The following is a 20921-nucleotide window of genomic DNA, read 5'->3' on the forward strand; positions in this document are numbered from 1 at the left end:
CAGGAGAGGACCTTCCTCCACCGCATCATTTTTTAGGCTGCCAGGTATAATTACAAGCCCAAGTTCTGGAAGGCAGAGAAGTGGCATTTTCTTTCTTTATGCTCATGCCGCCGGTTTGGGGAAAGAACCTGAGGCAGTATACCACGTTAAAACACCTGGACCAAGGCAGGTGAAAGAAGCTGAAAGGCAGAGCTATCTGGGGGCGGGGGGGACTAAACCTCAGGCACCTGCCAAGTTATCCCAGAGGTGGAAAGATCGCAAAACCTCACCCCCCAGAGCTGTCGATACCCCGCATCCCTCCCTCACACAGCTGGACAGAGGAGAAGGGGGCTCAGAATGGGGCAAAGTTCCAGTCTGCTTCCATGACTCAGCTTTCTCATCTGCAAAATGAAAATAATCACACTGCTTCCTCCCTGGCATAATCTACAAAAGGTGCCCTTAAATACAGCTCTCTGTCATCTCTGTAAGCTTCCAGAAAGCCAGCCTGAGCCCGAGTTAGAGGAGGGTACTAATTAATTAGTCAAATAATAGGGTGTGGGGCAAATCACTGAATCTCCTTCCTTAGATTTCTGGAGGGAAAGGAACCGGGGCCCGTGGTCTCCTTGTACAGCTGTTGCCAACCAGCTCCTCTCCCCAGGCCACTGAAGACACTTCGGGGCCCCCCTGTGACTTAACTCCAGGACCTCTTGAACACCTGAATGCAAAAGGACCCACATCTGAATGCGCTGACCTCGCCCCGAGGACTGTCCTCCCCCTTCTGGTGTAACCAACTCTCTCACCACGCACCAGGATCCCGGCCCCTCCCTCTCCCTTATCCATGGCACCCCAATGGCTGGCAAGCTCTTTCACCCCACCCTTGGCCTAGATGACGGTTGTAGCCAGTCAGTTCTGTAGCCACAGAACCAGTCCCTCTGCCTCTTATTTCTCTCGGCTCTAATCCGTCCTACGCACCCAGAGAGGCATGACTTCCTGAACAACTTCCTAACACTTACACCTCTGCTCAGGAACGGGCAGTGCTTCCCCACGGCCTCCACAGTCTATCTCCACATGGGGTGCTGCAGGGTGGCTGAAGGGTGCCAGGAGCTTGGCTGCCCACCCACACAAGTCTCCCTCAATCCATTTCTGGACAGGCATCGCCAAGAGTTTCTATGCCTTCAGATCTTTTAATGTATCTCTGAGATTCTGAAAGGCAAAGGGCAGGGGTAGGGAGGTAAGCAAGCTCCTCCTTTTCAGGTGCTTTCTCCTTTTTTTCCTTCCTGAGGGAGAATGCTGGCTTCTTTCTGAGCTTCCAGGAAAGAAAAAGGTGTTATGGGCTTACTTTCCTGAGGGTCTGGGTCCTCACTGCCAAGTGCCCAGGAGGATATCAGGGGCCCTCACACTCATGAGGGTGGGTGTCAGCAGCACAGGACTATGCTCACTGCTCTGGAAAAGTCCATGGCAACCCCCAGAGTCCTGGCCTGAACCGAAGTAAGAGAAGAATATAGTTGCCAGCCACTGGACCAAGGCAGAGCCCCTCATCCCCCACGGACAGCATGGAGATCATTCTACCTCCTGAAGGTGGCGGGCCCTGGGGACAATCTCTACTCTGCTCCCGACTCTGAGCAAGCCTCTAACTTCTAGGCCTCAGTGACCTAGAGATACTGTGACCAGGGGCAGCGGTGGCTTAGATACAGACCTTCCCATACCAGCATTTCCAGAAATGAGTTATTGGGAATTACAATTTGGTAACACGTCCCCCTTGATCCTTAAGTGTACGCTTCATGAGAACAGGGACTCTGTTTTGTTCACAACCCCCAGAACACAGAACATGTACCCAGAAGCACAGACAGATGCCCCCCAACACCCCCCGGTGATTCAATGCATCAAACCTTGTTCACTGAGGGCCTATGACTTCCGGCAAGTGGTTCTTGGCAAAATGGAAAAAGCTGTTTACAGTGAGTAGTTGTTTACCGTTTGCTTCCTTTTATTTATTCTCCATATGGACTTTTACTCCTACAGTCAGTAATTCTGTTGGTGAACATTTGCTGAGCCCAGAGGAGAGGTGAAGATGGGTGAGACCCAGTCCCTTCTTTCAAGGAGTTCTCAGCCCAGAGAGGGAAGCAGGGAGAAGAGGCATCACCAGACACCCCCTGCAGCCCCCAGCACGGAGACAGAACTGGTCTCTAAGAGCAGGGCACAAGAGTCTGCTGCCTGATTCCCACCTACAGGCCAAATCAGCTGCTTTGCCAAGTCCCCACCCATGTAGCAACTGGTTAAACTCAGACTTTCCAGATCTGGCGATCTTCAGAGGAGGATGGGAAGGTCTCTGGGGATGCTGAGGGGGTCCCAGCAGGTCTGGACACCAGCCCTGGGTCCCTGGAATTAATTAATTAACACACTCATGCATCCAACAGCCACTTACTGAGCACCTTCTCTGTGCCAGGTACTACTTTAGGTCCCGAAGTTCTAGCAGGGAACAAAGTTTTGCCCTTGTTAAACCCACATCTTAGTGATAGAGAGACATAAACAAGAGAAAGGATAAGTAAATACAGAATGTGATCAATAGCGACCAGGGCTAAGGAACAAAATTAAACAGGGAAAGGGGGTGGAAGTGTTGAGGATGGGTTGAAATTTAAGACAAGTGGCCAGGAAAGGCCTTGCTGGAAAGGCTATTTTGAGTCAAGACCTTAAGTGTAGCCTTGCTCAATGCCACTCTCTCCATGTGGTCTACAATGGTCTTCAGGAAACTGTGTCACCCCTTCCTCTGTCTCTCACCAGGGACACTCCTCTTTGCCTGTTTTATACTACAGATGTCAGTCCTTGTCAAACTTCTCCACGTGACGGGGACACCAGGGACCAGTGTCTGGCACACAGCAGGTGTGCTTTCAATGACTGTCAGCTTTCTGAAGCCTGTACCAGTCCTGTTGCCAACTTCCTAACAAGGTGGGCAAGCTGGGTGCGCATGCTGTGGGAGGAAGGGAGGTGTGGAGGTGGAGCAAAGGGAGCAGTGTGTGTGGAGTGAGAGAATAGGGAAGGGGCTGCCAGAGTGGGCCCAGTGGTCACCATGGAAACCCAGGCTTCAGGGTCCTCGCTCCCCTTCTCTCAGTCCCCACTCCCCGCTCCCCGCTCCCCACTGGGGAGCTCAGCAGGTGAGCACCACTGGGCTGGGTGTGTGAGCCCTGCTGTTTCTCAAGAACAGGAAAGTCATCGGGTGACTAATACAAAATCTATTTACACTTGATTATCTCCTTCCTGTCCGGTAGGTAAGTCATTCTGGTAAATGATAGACCAGCTAGGGAACTCTGCACAATCCATGACAAGCCAGGCAAGAGGGTGGAAGGGCAGGTTTCAAAACATTTCAAAACAAGGCCCAGGTTGGAAGCTGGGAGACCCATTCTGCAGCTTGCTGATATATGACCTTGACTAGCTCTCGAGCTTCTCTGTGGGCCTCAAGCAGGAAAAGGATTCTGGGCGGAAAGGGCTGCTCTTCAAAGACAGTTCTATCCTGACCCCACCCAGCTCAGGGAGAGCTCCTGTGACCCCGAGGGCAGCTGTAGCTTGACACAGCATGGGGAGAGGGCAGAAGGGCGGGGGAATAGGGCAGGGGCGGGTGGGAAGGGCCTGCAGAGGATGAAGGTCAGGTGTGTAGAAGGGGAGTGATGGTTTGGGGAGCAGAGCTGTGTAGAGCAGACAAGGCAAGAGACAAGTGCATGGACATTCTGGGAGCAGAGTCCACAGGTACTGAAGAGCTGGGAAGGGCCTGGACTCAGAGGCCCAGACAGAAAGGCCCTTTACTTTCACAGCTACCAGGAGGACAGGGAGAACAGTGCTGCCTGGAACCAGGGGGGCAGAGACGACATCACACACAGGAGGAAGGTGGAACTCTCAGGTAGGGTAGCCAGAATCAGCCTCTCTGACACCTAGTCTAAACGCCAAAGCCCCTTTCTCTGTGGAGTGTTTGCTGCTCTTTCAGGGTACTGACCTGTAGCTCCCAGCCCTGTCTGTCCTGAAAGCAGAGAGGACAGTATGTATGCTCCTGGCGGGGTGCTAGGGTCAGCTCTCTCTCGCATCCACTGGTGCCACGTGGAAGTAATGGGGGTGGGTTGGGAAGACATACGGTTCTGATCAGGATGGAGAAGCCCAATCTGACCACAGAACCAAGGAAACTAAGGGTTTATAAAGGCCCTCATGGAAGCTAAGGAAGAAGGCAAAATTTGATTTTCCAGAGGAGGTGGTGGAGGCCCAGAGAGGGGAAGCAACCTGCCTCAGGCCACACAGCAACCAGGGCAGAGGCAGACCCCATTGCTGGCCCCCTTTCTCCCGAACCAGGTCACAGCGAGTACAGAGACTTGAACATGATACATACCCCCATTCTCAAAAAGCAAGCTGCCATTAGAAGAGGCTTACCTAAGGATGAGAAGATACAGAAGGCTATCCCCACCTTGCCTTTCAAAGTCATGACTGGCTTTACCTGGACGTACCTGCTAGCACGTGGGAGAAGAAAAGGCAGCAGGCAAGTTGTGAGCAAGGCAAATGCCCTTGTCAGGGCAGCAGAGTTCTGTATGAAATGGCTTTCTTTTAAATTCCTCTTATTATGCTATAAAGTTGATTTAATAATAAAAACATGCTATAGACTTTTTAATGCATAACTGCTTATGATAATAAAAATTATGGGAAAATGCTTGCAATTAATGTTTATGTGATTCATCCTATGAAATGATACTTTGCACAATTTTATAAAGGATGTTGGGGTGGGGAATCATACCTAAAAAGGGGGCCTAAGTGAGTGTACAATTTCCAGTTATTTCTGCAGACCCTCTGGGAGCACAGGACAGACGTGCGTGTTTTAGGTGCAGCTGAGAGTGCTACTTCTGCCACTTACTTAACCTTCCTGAGACTCAGTAGACTTGTCTGTGAAATGGGGATGCCAGAAGTACCTCTACCTTACATACTCCTTATGAGGATTAAATGAGCTAATCATGGTTGAGTCCTTGGAGCACTGCCTGGCACCCAGACCTTCCAGACAAATGAATGACCACCATCTCAGTCGCCACCATTGCCCTGGGTCCCTCTGAGAATGCCTGGGCTGAAGGCCTGGGCAGAAAGGGTCCCGGTTGGAGAAATACTCTGTGCCTCTAGGTCAACGAAGGCCTCATGATCCAATCGGTCTTTACAAGCAGTTGCCCCATGTGCTTTTCCTATCATTATCCTATCAAAAGCCTTATTTCCTGCCTCTCCTCTCCAGCAGAACCCATGCCTCCATGCCTTTGCTCCAGCCCTTCCCTCTGCCTTGGTTGCCAGACCCGGCTCTCATCACTACTACTTACCACCTCTCACCTCCCACCTCACATGGATGGCCCAAACTGGAAGCTGTCGTCCCTCCTCCAAGCTCCTGAAGATTTACCCACTCATCTCCGTGCACCCATCACTGACCACCCAGGTCCATGCCTGTCTCCCTGCTTCATGGAGATTCCTGGAGGTGGTGGCAGTATCTGCCTAGGTACATGGTCAAGTCTCCGGCACAAAGGGTGGAGGAGCAAGGGCTCTAGGACCGAATGGACTGCAGAGGGCCTAAGGACCACCTGCTTCACTGTCCTGCTGGCCTGGCCACCTACCTCCAGGTGGGCAGGGGCCCCTACAGAGAACAGCCAGAAAACTCGACAGCACGGAACACCAAGTGAAGGCCCAAGTTCAGCCCTCTGCTCCCCAGTGACAATCTCACACACATGTGAAACCATTCTTCCACCAAGACACGCATCAGTGTTGCATGCCCTATTTTACAATGAGGTCGCTGTGGCCCTCAAGGGGTTAAGCCTAAGTCAGCCTGACTGGGAGCCCAGAACCCTTCTCACTGAATCAGCAGGCTCCAAGCCCCTCCAGCCCCCAGCCCTGGGATTAAGACTCAGGGAAGAGGGTAAGAGCTAAAGGGCTGTGAGGTAGGGTTTGGGAGGGAGGGTTGGCCTGGGGACACCAAAGACCCTGGAGCAGGAAGGAAACCAAGAAGTCCTCTGATTCTTTCACTTCAAAAGACACAGGAGGAACCTAAGGCCCAGGTGGCATGGAAAAGGCCAAGGCCAGAACGGGGCCTCAAGGGAGGGGACAAGCAGGATGAAAAGGGGAACTAGGGCAGAGCAGCGAGCACAAGCCAGGCCGGCCTGGGAAGGGAAGCTGCCAGCCCCAGCCTGACCCTCCCCTATTCAGAGCTGGTCTCAGGTGCTCCCTTTGTGGAGCTCGTCTTGGATGTCTAATGATGACACAGCACACAGTGACTCAAGACATCTTGCAGCTCAGGGCTGACACAGACATCAGAAGTGGTTTGAGCCAACCACCCATGTGTAACGTTAACTACCTCTGTGGCCTCCTAATGTGGGCTGTGTTGCCTCGGCTTGGACATCTCTAGGGATGGGCAATGCACAGCCTCCTGGTTAGCTTCATATTTAATCAGTGGGGTTAAAAAACATCTCAAAAAGATTATGACTTTTTTGAGCTGCAGTTTCCCTACGTATAAAATGGAAAGCTTGCCCTGGGTTGCAGGCTTCCCCATTGGGTTCCACAGAGCCCCAGAGTTTTCAGGAGCTACTCTGAAGCTACTTTTGGGATGAGAAAGGCAATGGGGGCAGTGATCGAGGTCCAGGCAATCCATGGGCATCTGGGTTATGAAGTTCTGTGGAGAGCGGCACCTCCATTGTGGAGCCAGAATCTAATTTCTGTGGGTGACACAAACAGGAGTCCATGGAGAGGGAGACTGAGGCAGACAGAAGGAAGAGGTGAGAGGAGGCCCTGGGAAAACAGGCACGCATCTCCCCACCTTCCTTTGTAGCCACAGCCTATGGGGCTGGGCTGAGTTCCCTGCTCACAAAAGCATGCCTCCCCAAAGCACTCCCCCCATCCCCACCTGCTGCAATGGAACCGAGGCCGTAAGAACAAAACCTCATCAATTAATCACAGACCACCCTGGGCAGGCCAAGGGTTCTGAAAATCAAGCTGGGCACCCAAGGGCTCAATGCTGAAACAAGGCCTTGGCAATCAGCCCCACAATTCAATACCCAGCTGGGTTGCCTTGGGCTACTTACTTAACTTCTCTGTACCTCATGTTCTGCATCAGTAAAACGGCATTACACTTTAGAGGCTGACAGTGAGAATCCAACAAGTATTCACATCAAGTGTTTCCAATGGGTACGAGAGCCCAGCAGCCGCCCCCACCGCTGTTGCTGTCATTACTGACGCACCATGCCACACTTGGGGAAAAACAGAGGAACGAACTATGCTGCCCAAGGTCACACACCAGTTTGCAGACCACAGAAGCTAGAACTATGACCATTGCCTGCTCTAAGGCTACTGCTTTGCAAGGGGAACTGAGGCCTTGGTCCATTCAGGTTCCAAATGGCCATCTCAGATCTGCTTGGCTCCAGTCTGGGACACAGAGGCTGCCATCTCAGGCAGAGAGGGCACACTCCTCCCAGTAGGGTTATTCTTATCTAGAAGTTGCACGCAGACGTAAATGTTACGGCAGCAAATAAAGGTCACCCTAATGATGGAACATAACTTGTGCTGTGCCACCCCCGTGCTCCACCGCCCCCCTTCTCCCCGAGGACCTTCATGTCAGCTCAGTGAGCTGCTTCCCAGAACATTTACATGATGCCGGCTCACCCCAGTCCCCCAGCCCCACCATCAGTCACCGCAGTGACGTTACACACAAAGAATTTTGAGTCAAAGGGAGGTGCAGTGAGGTCGTTACAGCCAGAAAACGTCCTGTTTAACCACCTATTTCCTTAGAAACAGAAAATGTGAGTAAATTTAGGCATTGCCTCTAAGCTAGGAAGAAAGGCCAGAACAGCGAACATAAGGAGGCCTCTTCGGAGACAGAATGCAGGAGATCTTAACAGATTTCTAATTAAATCAATCTGCCCTGCCTTGGATCCGGCTGCTGTGGGTGTGTCTCATTAAAAAGCCAAAGTCCCCAGGACAGTTCTATCCAGCTAAGTGGCTACTCAGCCACTCAACACTGAGGTCCATGGCAGTACCCAGGACGAACCGGCTGCATTCCCAAGAAGCCAGGCAATGTCCACGAAATCCGGGTTCCCAGAGGTCCCCCTCCCGCTGGTCCCATATTCTACAGATGCAGGTCTGAGCTCCTCACTTCTGCTTGTGTGACCCCAGAGAAGTGACTTGTCCTGTTTCTCTCACATGGAAAATGAGACACCACCTCCTTTGCAGCGACACGGTGAGGCTTAAAAGTATGTGTGTTCAAGGGCCCAGTACAGAGCCTGGAACCTGGTAAGGGCTCCAGCCTCAGATGGCCCCTGCCATTTCCCCGTGTCAAGCACAAATACATACTTCCTCCGGTATTCCAGCCCCCAGACCGCCCTGCCATGAACAGTCTGCACTTGCCATTCTGCCACCAACTTACTATGTATCTTCAGGCAAGTGTCTCTCCCTCTGTACAGTTTCCCCATCTGTCACACAAGGCTGTTGGGTTCAAATGACCTTGAAGATCCTTTGCCGCCAAATGTCTGAATGTGCCAGAGGGCCCCAAAGGCATTCCTGTAACCAGTACTCCGTTAACCCCAGACCAATGCCAGCCAAATGCAAGAGTGGCTGAAGCGGGGCCCCGGGCTGGCACCCCCCCCGCTCAGTGCTCCCACAGAGCTGAAGCTTCACCAAGCCCAGCGGAGGCGAGGGGATGTGGCAGTGGGAGTGGGTGTCATTACAGTCCTGAGGTGAGGAACACTGCACCAGCAGACTTGCTTCCGTACGTCACTGGAGAAGAGCAGACCCCAGTTCCTAGCTCTCCCCCTTCACTGGACCCAGCTCCAGCTCTGCCTCTTGCTGTCCACAGAGACCGCTCTGCCAGGAGAGATCAGGAAAGAGCAGGAGGCCCTACAGAAGTCTGGCCTAATCGCTCCCTGCCTCAGCCCCTTACCAAGTGGCCAAGCACTCTGGAGGCCACACTGGTGCCCGGACAGTCTCCAGGAACAGGAGAGCACAAGGCACAGTCTGAATGTGTACCCACATCCTTCAGCGACTGTCCTTTGAGGTCTCTGCAGCCCCATGAGCTAGCACTTACAGAGGCCCAGCATACACTAAGGGCTCAGTCAATGTTGCTTCCTTTCTTCTTCTAATTCAAGCAGAATCAAGAGAATGTGCTTAAAGACACAAACACCAAGAGAACAGTAAGAGGGCCACAGGAATCCCAAATCCAAAGACACAAAGGGCACCAATTCTCCAGGCCTCAAAACTCAGAGTGGCTCTCCACCTGTTCCTGGCCACCTTCCTGCATCCTAGGCCCACGTGGTGCCCCAGTTCATGTTCCTGCCTTGTGTGTGGTCAGAGGGGACCAACCCACATGACCATTCTTCTGTCTCTGGACTGTTCTCCTGAGCCAGGAGGACCCACATAGGTGGTTTCTCGCCACGGCTCTACTCATGCCCGGGGTCTGTTTGAGATGGCAGATAACCTAATAACCATTCCCTCCTTAAAGATGTGTCAGGCATCCTCCTGATGAAAGCAGACCCTCAGGATACTGCATGCACGGCCACTTTCTTCTGGGTCCCATACAATTGCCTGGACAAGGTTTTGTCTTCAGGGGCCACATGCCAAAGAGTTCCTGGTATGGGGCGAGGGATAACTCTGTTCCCAGTGATCTAACCCACCTCCTTCTACGACTGGATGCTGAAAGCAAGGTGACCCTGCACGCTTCTTTTACTGCCTGGCTGCCAGGAAGCTCCAGGGAAGTTTTCTATCTCAAATGCTATATTATTCTTCAGTAGAAATTCCCCATATATTGTGGGGGGGTGACTTCATTAACTATACTTGTTACAGTGTACGTGGACTTCCAGGTGCTTCCAGGTACTTCCTGATGTAGGTGAAACATGAACTGGTGAACTGGGGTGAAGATTCAACATAGCACTGCTCTCCAAGCACCACCAACCCTTCTCTGTTGAGCTTGGCTGGGGACCGTCTAGAAGTGTCCCCACTGCCAGCAGCTCTGCTTACCTGTCATGATCCTCTGGGCCTCGTAGGGCTCCATGTAACCAGCACTCTCTCCCTTTCCTGCTTTGCTCTTGAGATCATTCTTGGCGTCAAAGGGATCCGAATAGTCATCAGCGATGGTTACCTGCAAGGAGCAAGATGGCAGGAGTGTGAGTCCACCTCTGGCTTTCTGCTTCCGTTCTGTTCACAGCCAGGCTTTGCTCTAACAAACACAAATGGAGCCTGCATCATACCCTCAAGGAGCAGGGGCTGGAGACAGGACACAGAGCTGATGCCCATCCTCGGGGAGCTCCCATTCTCGGAAGGGTAACAAAGAGACCCACACCGGTGGAGCTCTGTGCCTCTGCGCCCGTGCCTGCAGCCTGCCTGCTCCAGACACAGCCCCGTGAGAACAGAGGGCATCTGGGTAGAGAAGCACAAAAGCAAGAACCTGGAGGGTGTCTTCAGGGAATGTGAGTTGCTCAATTTAATGGAATGGAAATGGAGCAAAGTTGGAAAGGAGATAGCAGAAAGCCTAGAGATGCTGACAGGCTCCTGGTGCTGGCTGAGGCCTAGAAGAGCCTGTCTAGAGATAATTATGCTCAGCGTTCCATCTTCCCGAATCTGGAACACAAGCATGCCTTGGGTAATCAGACAACAATTTGGTGAGATCAACGCACTGCAAACATGACCATGGCCCCAGGCAGATCTAGTGAAAATACAAAAGCAGCTCAGGGAAGGATAGACTACCATGGCCAGAAAGGGGCTGGTAAGGAATACACTGGAAGACTCTTCCATAACAGATGGGGAAACTGAGGTCCAGAGAGAGAAGGAGCTTGACTAAGATCCTCAGCCAGATCCTCTGTCTCCCAGGGCCATTCTCTTGGTCTCCTCACTTGTCCACATTTAAAGATTTTTTTTTTTTTTTGATTTGACAGACAGAGATCACAAGTAGGTAGAGAGGGAGGCAGAGACAGAGAGAGGGGGAAGCAGGCTCCCCACCAAGCAGAGAGCCCAACTCGGGGCTCAATCCCAGAACCCTGGGATCACAACCTGAGCCAAAGGCAGAGGCTTTAACTCACTGAGTCATCCAGGCACCCCTTGTCCACATTTAAGAAAACAGCAAAGTCCCACCACAAATAGACAGTCACCTTGGGGTTGGCAATCAGGGCAGGGAGGGGAGTCCTAATAGGATGCCAGGATCTGAGATTTGAATGTGGAAGAGACAAAGTTCCACAGTTTCCTCGGAGGAGGATAAAAATTCTTGAGCTAAGAGTAAATATGGCAGTTTTTCCTCCCATTTCTTACTTCCTAAGCTTCATGAGGGGCACACTTACCAGTGGGGAAAGGACAGGAACCCATCCAACCCGTTCCCTGTCACAGCACCCTAGCTCTACCACAAACTCGCTGTGACCTCTGTTGAGTTCTTGGCCTCTCTGGTCACATCTGGCAAAGGGCAAGCCCTCATCATCCCAGCCAGGGCCACCCAGCTGCCTCTCTTGGGAGGGGATAGGTTAGCATTTCTCTCAACCCTTGGGGTTACATGAATTGTTATTTAAATTGTGGGTTTAATTAGAAACCACAGGAGCCTCCTCTCTCTCCCAGCTCCTGGAATGTAAGGCATTTGAGGGGCCTATAAACCCAGGGGAAGGGAAAATCTCTTTGTAAGCCTGGTAAATGGCAGCTTGTGGCAGCAGCCCTGGCAGGGTGAGCGAGTGACCTTCAGCTGCCAGGAATGTGATGCCTGTGGAGAGACAGCGGGCAGCAGCCCCATCACTGTAGTGTGGTGGGGGCTGACGGGAGGCGTGGCACACAGCAGCCGCTGCTCCCCAAATGAGAGCGAAGCTTATCAGTGAGTGACCCAGGGCCAGAGCGCCTGCCATCTGAGCATGTGTGACCCCGCCACTGCTTCCTCACGGCTGTGGGTCAGGCTTGGAGTCCCAGTGGGGACACTTCCAGATGCTGACATTGTCATCATGGCCTTTCTGAGACTCACTGAGCTCAAATGACACCAGGCAGGGGGAAAGACGGGGGTGGCGGAGCACTGCGTCTGGCGATGTCTTTCATTTGATATTTCTACTCCACCATTTGCAGAATACATTAGGGAGAAAATTATACACGTGAACCACTGTCAAACAAGAGAGTTCAGAGGCTGATCTGACCTAGGGTTTTGTGTCTGAGAGTTCAAGGGACCAGAAGTCCAAACTGAGAAAATGATGAGCCCAGTGGAGATGACATCTACTCTCATTTCTCTCATTCTGGCCTTCCTTACTGTCGCTTTTCAACACGAACGTCCTCTGTCTACTCTAGAAAGGGAGCAAATATTTCTCCAAGAAAAGCAAATCATTTGGGGGGGATTAGCTGAGGAAGGGGAGGACAAGGGAGGAGTGGGCTGTAGTCTCCATAATCTAGAAGTCAACATTCTGGCTCCTCTCGGAAGTGCTCTGTAATTTGCAAACAGGGAAAGCTCGCAGGATATAAACCAAATCTTTGTTCGCCCTGGGACAGGAGCTCTGGGAGGCCTTCGGTTCAGCAGACACTATCTTTATTTTCTAATTAAAACGAGATCTGAGCTCAGGTTGTCAAGGGGGCCCCCCAGCTGCCTGCCCTGCTTACTTCCGTTTCAGTAAGAATTTACAAATCCTAAAATCAGGAAAAGCCCCTGGTCCCTGCTGACATATGGTTCCAGTTATACCTGCTGACAGTTGAAAATCCTTCCATTAAAAAAAAAAAAAAAGAAAGAAAAAAAAGGTTTATAATTCTGTTAGTTTAAGAAGCAAATCGTAAGGTTCCTAAAACGTATATTTAATCAATTTGCTTTCCAACTTCAAAGTGAGGTTGGTGGAGGGGAGGGAATTTGAGGTTTGAGCAACCTGAAACTTGGCAAACACTCACTGAGCTGCCTGACCTTTCACAAAATCACATCCTGGTTTTTGGAGTAAAAGTTTAACCAGGTGCTAGGAGAGCTGAGCAGGCAGTTCACCAGAGTGCTGAGCGGCTTGCCACAGGCCCTGGCCACCGGCACTGGGCAGTGTGACCGCTGTCCAAGCAGCCCAGAACCCACTGCCCTTCAGGAGGGCCGGCAGGGGGCTTGAGCCGAGGCTGCAGATTTTCTGAGTGAAAAGAAAGGGAATGAATTTCCCCAGATGTGGGCTTGGATTCCTGCTGGGGCTGACTCTGCTCTACTTTAAAATGCCCTCAAATCTAATTGAACAATTCAACCAAAAGGGAGCCAGTTGGGACCTCTCTGGGCGTCAGGCCACATGGGCACATGAGAAGCTTTCCTTGATTTCAAACTTGGATTGGCAAAGACCTGACAGGCATCAGACCTCTTCACGTGGCCTGCTCACGGTCCCACAGGGCAGGCACAGAGCTGAGGGGTCGGGGGTCCCAGCCCACCGGTCTCACCACTCCACTATGGAGCTGGGCGGCAGCAGAAAGGCCAGAGCCTAGCAAACCTAAGGGCCACGTTCGCTTTCTTGGCTTCCTGGGATGTGTGCACTGGTCCATTTCCAAAAAAGGAGGAGAGTTATGGCTAAACCTTAGACAAGGCTTTTCTTGCTTTCATATAAAACTGGAGACCTTGGGTCAGCCCAATGCCTCCAAAGGACTTTCACAGGCTTATAAAGCTGTGAAACTGGGAGTCCTTGAGAGACCTGCTCCAAACTCTCATTTTGTTACTGCCCACTGCGGCCCAGAGGGTTCTAGACAACCACCATGTCTGCTGCCTTTCTGGCAAGGCTCTATGAGCTAGCTGCAGACTGGGAGTCAGCTCCACAAGCCTCCTTTCTGGTTTGCACACACTACTTTGTGAAACTGGTCCCTCCCTCCCAGTAGTGTGAGGCCTAGGTATTTTTATCTTGGGAATGTAGCTCTGTGATAGGAAGTAGCCTTCCTGTTCACTCCCAAAGGGAAGCCCTACAGGAAGATGGGTGTTGCCACTTGTCACATGTGGCCATAGGCTTCTGTGAGCCAGCTGCACCTCTGGGGAGTACGGGGTCCTCTCCACATGCTCTCAATTGAAAGGTAAACTGGCAGAGCCACTCTGAATGACAGCTTATGGCAAAATCCATGAAAATCCAAAATCGCACATGGATTGACCCAGCAATTTCACGTCTCAGTATTTATTCCCAAATGTGCACAAGAAGACGGGCAAGAATGCTCACTGGAGCACATAATAATGAGAAACTAAGTACCTGCTATATCCATCAGTAGGGGACCCGCTAAATAAAACTGCACTGGCTCCACACTATGAAATATCATGCAGTAGATTTAAAAAAAAGCAGTTGGGGGTGTCTGGGTGGCTCAGTGGGTTAAGCCTCTGCCTTCGGCTCAGGTCATGATCCCAGGGTCCTGGGATCGAGCCCCACATTGGGCTCTCTGCTCCACGGGGAGCCTGCTTCCCCCTCTCTCTGCCTACCTCTCTACTTGTGACCTCTGTCTGTCAAATAAATAAATAAAATCTTTAAAAAAAAAAAAAAAGCAGTTGCTCTATAAGCATGCACATAGATCTCCACGACATAGCTCTGAATGGGAAAAAAAAGCAGGTTGTGGAAAGATAAATACAACAATACCTATTTATAAAAAATAAAACAGAAACCTTTATTTAATGTAAAGAAAAGGTTTAGGGACACAGAACTTTTATTTTTAAAAACTTTTAAAAATTTAAGTTTTTTTTTTTTTAAGTCATCTCTACACCCAACGTGGGGCTTGAACCCAAAACCCCAAGAGACCAAGAGCTGCATGACTGAGCAAGCCAGGAATCCCTAAGGAGATATAAGCTAAACAGAGACCTCCTTTGGGAGGAGGGAAGGACTGAAATGGGGTGGTTAAAGGAAATAAAAGGAGACTCATATATAATGTTAACACATTTTTTCAAATACAGAAAACTTATTAATGTATTACACACAAAGCTAAACTTTAAAAAAAAAAAAAAGCACTCTTCCTCATAGGCTATTTTCGGTATAGTACATAAACTATTTCCCAAACTTGCCTGAAGATAGGAATGGCCTGGAATGATTGTTAAAAAAAAGATTCCTAGTCCCAATAATCTGTGTATTTAATAAGTAACCCAGGTGATTCTTACCGAGAAAGTTTGAGAAGCTCTAAGTGAGAGCCAGCACCCTCCCCCACCAACCTAAAGCTAAGCCTCCAGATACCACTCTGGAATTTCACTTTCCCCAGGTATTTCTCAGCTGAGTTCATTAAACTGAGGCAAGAAGTCGATGTTAAACGCAGTTCTCACTTGCTTTCTTCCCTGGGGATTAAGTGGAGTTAAGAGATGACCCAACATGCCTTGGTCCATCTCCAGAATCAAAGACGTGGAGGTAACGGCATTCCCTGTGCACTTCTGAGGGCTGGCCCCAGATGAAGCAACCACACGCCCTGGCAGCGTGGAGAGGGTTACCATGCAGGACCCTGCCCTGCTCCACCCCAGGAGGGGAGCCCAGACCTGACAACAGTCCTGCCCATGAGGATGTGCGAAGCTCTCTGTTCTGAAGCATGGAGCCTTTGGGGCTCTTGGCGAGCTCTGCAGGAAGACTACACAGCTCCAGGAGGGCTGACAGGACGGTAGAGAGGAGCCACTGCTGAAATGCAGGGAACATCCCCAACAAACTCACTCCAACCTTGCTATAAAGAAAAAAAAAAAGTGGTGAAAGGGGGACTAGCAGCCACTTCCAAGGAGTGGGTGACCCGCACTGTCCCCACTCCCCGGGGTCACATCCTCTGAGCCCTCAGGTCACTTCCACGTGGTCTGTTGCCTGTGGGAATTGGCGGCATCGAGCGGGCTCTGCTCAGCCGCTTGTTAGATGAAACAGGGTAAGTCTCCCCCATTGTGCGCTGCTTTCAGCACCCTGGGAAGTGAGGGGGCAGCACCCCGTGAGGCCCTGGGTCCTTTCCAGGCCCATGACTTCTTTCTGCTCTACCCCAGAGCGAACTGCATATAAATACACCTGGGAATGTTCTACATGGTCCCAGCCAGACCATTTCCTTGTCAGTTGACCATTAGACTGTACAATACTTTTCTTAACAGTTTGGGGGTCACAGACCTCTTCAGAAATCTGCTAAGTGGTGAAGCTGTGGCTCTCTCCACCATGCTTATATATGCCTGCAAAGCGAGGGCACAGTTCAGAAGGGTCAGCAGCACTACGTTAAGACTCAGCCCCACGCACTTGAGCTACTTTAAGGAACAGCTGAGATGAGACGCACTCTCTGTGGCTTAGAGCGGCAGAGGCTGAAAATAGAGTGGTACATGACTGGCCCATCATTTGTCTGGGGAGTGTGGAGGCACAGAAAGAGTGGCCTGAGGCGATGCGTCATGGCTCACAGCCTCACAGCACTTGAGGCAACCTGGCCTTCCTTTCCTTCTGGAGGGAAAGAGGGCTCCGTGAAGGTGATCAAAACATATGCAGGGCATGAGGATGCAGTGGCATCCAGAAGGCTCCATGCCCCTATCCTCTTCCCAGGGACTAGACTGGAGTCCTGGTCCTCCTCTGAGATTCACCATGACACGGGCCCTGGCAGGGATGATGCCCCCACAATGGAGGCTCTGTTGCCATGCCAACTAAGAGACAACATTACAGAAACAGGGATTTGGGGGTCGGGAGAGGGCTTTAAATGACCAGCAGGCTGCCTGGGAAAGAGGCAGTGGACAAATGTTTTGTACTGACCCAGTAACTATACAAAAGCACGCTTGGTGAGTCAGAAAGGACATCTAACAGCCCCTAAAAGGACACGCTGCCTGGAAACCAGAGTTCTTATCACTCAGCGTCTGAGCAGAGGTGCCAAGGTGGGTCTCTGCTTTGGCCAGAGGTCAGCTAACTGGGTATCACCTGTCTGTGAGGTTTTCTTAGCACAGATTCAGTTGCTCTATAGCGGAGTTCAGCTTCGAGAAACACCTCGATGGGTGGTTGTCTGCAGAACTCCCAACATGACCAAGGCACATGGTATTTCCAAAGCTCCAAGGCTGACCAGTGGCAGTTATACTGTGGCAGCTGCCTGGGGCCATGTAAATACACAGAGAAGGCAGTGGCACCACAGAAAGGACACCAGCAAGCAGGGATAGCCCAGACAAGCAGACTTCTGGAGTGCAGCTGGCTCGGCCCCAGGCTTGCTGGGTGACTCTGGGCAACCTGCTTTATCTCTCAGTTTCAGCAATTCACCTGTGCCACGGAACAAGACTGTTTCCCGTCTCAGCTTCATATGAATGTTGTGAGGAGCAAACACTGAGATGATCTGGGGATGTGTCATTGGTTTATACCTTCTGGGTACCCAAAATACAGCTAAGTCCTGGGGAGGTCTCTGTCTACAAGATGCAGAAATTTAATGAAGATAAAACAAAGACCCGAAAAGAACCTGTGAAGGCCCCAGTGGTGACAGAGGAAACTGGCTGAATTTAGGCCTAACAACAGCTGTCACTGCTCTCAACCACAAGAAGGAAAATGTTTGTGAAAAGCCCTTGTCTGCCCTCTTATGCTTTGGGAAAGATGTACCTCCTAGTCAGGGGCATCTGCTAAGAAGAGAACCTCTTGGGACGCTGGGGGCTACCCCACCTGTGTGCTCCCGGTCTCTCGGGCTCCCAGTGGCTCAGGGAACCAGGCTATAACACATACGGGGTTGTGGGGATGCCCCAAGTGGAGCTATTAGCAAGCACCACCTGCCGCCTCTCCCTGGCCCTGGCTTTGACCATCAGAGACCAGTTCTCCTTACAGGCGTACCAATAAATCATTTCTGACGTGGTAAGGAAATTAATTTGGGGAAGATTAATTAGCTACATTCATGCTTTCAGCACTACTCCTGGAAATCGGATTGGGGCGGGGGTGCTTTTCCACACCGAACTAGGACTGGTTTCCTTTCTCTCCTCTGAGGTTTGCCTGAGCCATGTGGAGTTGCCTCAGGGTTCTAAACCCCCCTTTCACGCATGGAGGACAAGTGCTTCCAGTGATGGGGAGCTCCTAATTCAGTTATTTGGGACAGTCTTCCTCTGGCAGGTGCCATTCATTTCTCTGTAGAGATCTTGGGTGTTCTATTGTACACACCTCTTTAAAGACCAGCCAGTTACCTGCCCGCCCCCCCCCCCCCCCGCCCATGTCAGGAGGCAAGGGGTGTTTCAAGTGGTCTCCACTGGTCTTTCCAGTCCTGCCCCTCCCACAGCCACAGCTGCATGCCTAGACACCTGCAGGCTCCAACTTGTCAGGAAAAACGCATTTCAAATTACAGCCTCTGTCAGCTCCTCTTAGGCCCTGCTTGCTCAGCCCCTCTCTCTCTCACATACACAGTCACACACACATCTCACCCTCCCTCGGTTTAACCCTGTGGAGAAGGCTCTGGGTTCTGGGTGGGAAGCTGCTGGAGTGGAGCCCGGCACAGCCCTCTTGTTTACTCCAGAAGCTTGCCGTGAAGTGGTAGGGACTAGCTTTTCAGCATCTCTCGAGCAGTGGAAGGTTCTATTTTGAACTTAAAAATAGCTCAATCCTAGAATTTCTTAATTGCCTTCAGCTAGGGCCAGAGGCAGAATTCAGTGCCTCCCTCCTGAGGACAGAAGGTCCCAGGGGTCTGTAGTCATTACATGTGAGGTCAGAACAGAAAGACCCCCAGGAGATAATGTAGTCCAGGGGGTTTCAAACTTTCATGTGTGTTATTGTGTAAAGAAAATCTCACATGGAACCCCAACATGTGCCACACTGCCCACAGTCTGAAAATCATGAATTCACTAGGAAGCAGGAGGCCCTGGGATGGTGGGTGGGTGGTAAAGGTCAATGCCAAAAACAGGTTAACTCAATGCTTCCTAACACCCAAGTCCACACTTTCTGCAGTACCTGTATGGCTATCTAAATTTTCCCTTAAAATCATTCCTAACATGGGGTACCTGGCTGGCTCAGCCAGAAGAGCATGACTCTTGATCTCAGCATCCTGAGTTGGAGCCCCATGTTGGGTATAGGAATTACTAAAAAAATAAATAGACTTTAAAAAAAAATCGTTTTTGGGGTGCCTGGGTGGCTCAGTGGGTTAAAGCCTATCTTCAGCTCAGGTCATGATCTCAGGGTCCTGGGATTGAGAACCGCATCGGGCTCCCTGCTCACTAGGGAGCCTGCTTCCCTTCCTCTCTCTCTCTGCCTGCCTCTCTGCCTACTTGTGATCTCTGTCAAATAAATAAATAAAATCTTAAAAAAAAAAAAAAATTCCTAACATTGTCAGTTTGCACAAATCACTCTCCCCACCCCCAGGAAAAGCCCCTTAGCACCTCTTGCAAGAACCACCACCCACATCATCCATCCTGGGCTCTGGCTCAGTGCTGCCCAGTCCTCCAACAAACCATCAACCTCCACCCAGCTTCCCAGACAGTCCCTTCTTGCAAGCTTCCTGCTCAAGTGGGACAAGTGTTCTTCCTGGGATTTGGGGTCACTGCCTAGAAAATGCTCTCAGACCAGCGCTGGATCAAGAAGGGTAAGATTGGGGCCACTGGGTGGCTCAGTTAGTTAAGCATCTGCCTTGGACTCAGTTTATGATCCCGGGGTCCTGAGATCAAGTCCCAAATCGGCAAGCTCCCAGCTCAGCAGGGAGTCTGCTTCTCTTTCTTCCTCTGCCCCCTCCACTTGTGTGCCCGCTCTCTCAAATAAATAAATAAAATCTTAAAAAAAAAAAAAAAAAGGAAGGATAAGATCAAGATCAGGATTTTCTTCTTTGCAGGACACTTAGGGCTAGAAGGGTAGGAGAATTATCATCTGGAGCAGGGGCATGGGATGGCCCTGAAAGGCCTTTGCCTCTCTGCGCCTCAGTGCCTTGTTTATAAAATGACAACAGGATGCAGATAAAATGAACCACTACTAGGTGAGGTAGAATGGGCCTGGCACACAGCAAGCACTCAAGACACATCAGGTGTGACTATCATCATCTCAATCTATCCGGCCTGATGGAGTCCCTTGTTTTATGGGAGAAGCAACAGAGGCCTGGAGAAGGGAAGGGGCTTGTGGAGGTCGCCTGGATATCAAGGAAGAGAATGTCACTAGAATGACAAAACCAAACTCCCAGCAAATCCCAACCACACGAGAACCTGTCACTTGGTAACCTATCCCGATTGCTTCCCAAATGGGTTTTGGACAATTGAATTCAAGTCATTTTTCTGTTCCTTGTAGGCCTGGCCCTTCTGCCGCTCCCTTCCCGAGAAAGTACAGGGAATGCCTGTGAGGCTTTCTCACGGTAACAGTAAGAACAACTTCACCAGTGTTCTCACAGGAAAAGTATGCAAAGCAAAACAGCAGAACCTAGAAGCCAAAGGCCTTCCCAAGGGCTATGGTACCTTTAAAAGCCAGGCCTCCATGCAGGCTGTGGAGATGAGCCTGAGTGGCTGGGTGATGGGGTCTGTCCTGCCTTTATGAGCTCTGTGCCCAGAGCTGACACTACGGGGAGAAGGGGCCCAAGCCCAGTGCAGCCCATGTGACCGGCAACAGTGGCCCAGGATCCGTACGAAGTGCAAGGGCGCTCCTCTCTGCATAGGTCCCATTAGGATGACGCGTGCCCATTTCTAACACGAGAGAGGCCGGGCAGGCTGGAGCATCTTTAAAGCACAAAAAACACTCAACAGCTGCCCTCCCCCGAGAGTTACTGCCTTTTTTACTGAGGACACACAGCATCGGCCGTAATTACCAGCACCATATTTGAGGGTTCTCAATTATATATATTCCGCTTAATGGTGGGTGCTCAATAAACGGTGATTCACTGTTTAAAATGATGCCATCTTCTCAGGTCCTCAAGCAACCAAGGCTCAATTAACTCACTCTCACGTACAGACCTCTAGGCTAAGAAACTGTCCCTGAGCCCCAAAGCCCTGCTCGTATGGACTCAGCACTTTCCAGCGTACAGGCAGATGACTGCGCACAGGGCTGTGCAACAACACCCCTGTCTGTAACGGTGTCAGCAGCTCGTTCAAGCACATGCATCCCCCCCCCCCCCCCCACACACACATACAC

General features: G+C 51.1%; 1 protein-coding gene across 1 annotated transcript in view; it reads right to left on the reverse strand.

The window, feature by feature from the left end:
- The window catches only part of LOC111146013 (SH2 domain containing adaptor protein B), a 135355-nt gene that overhangs the window by 74451 nt on the left and 39983 nt on the right, over positions 1-20921 (reverse strand). The window contains exon 2 of the mRNA XM_022501376.1: positions 9976-10096. Coding sequence (XP_022357084.1) covers positions 9976-10096 — 121 coding nt within the window. The remainder of the gene's footprint in view (positions 1-9975; positions 10097-20921) is intronic.

This window comes from Enhydra lutris, unplaced genomic scaffold, assembly GCF_002288905.1.
Source record: "Enhydra lutris kenyoni isolate GAN:26980312 unplaced genomic scaffold, ASM228890v2 scaffoldscaffold13, whole genome shotgun sequence".
Classification (NCBI taxonomy): Eukaryota; Metazoa; Chordata; class Mammalia; order Carnivora; family Mustelidae; genus Enhydra; species Enhydra lutris.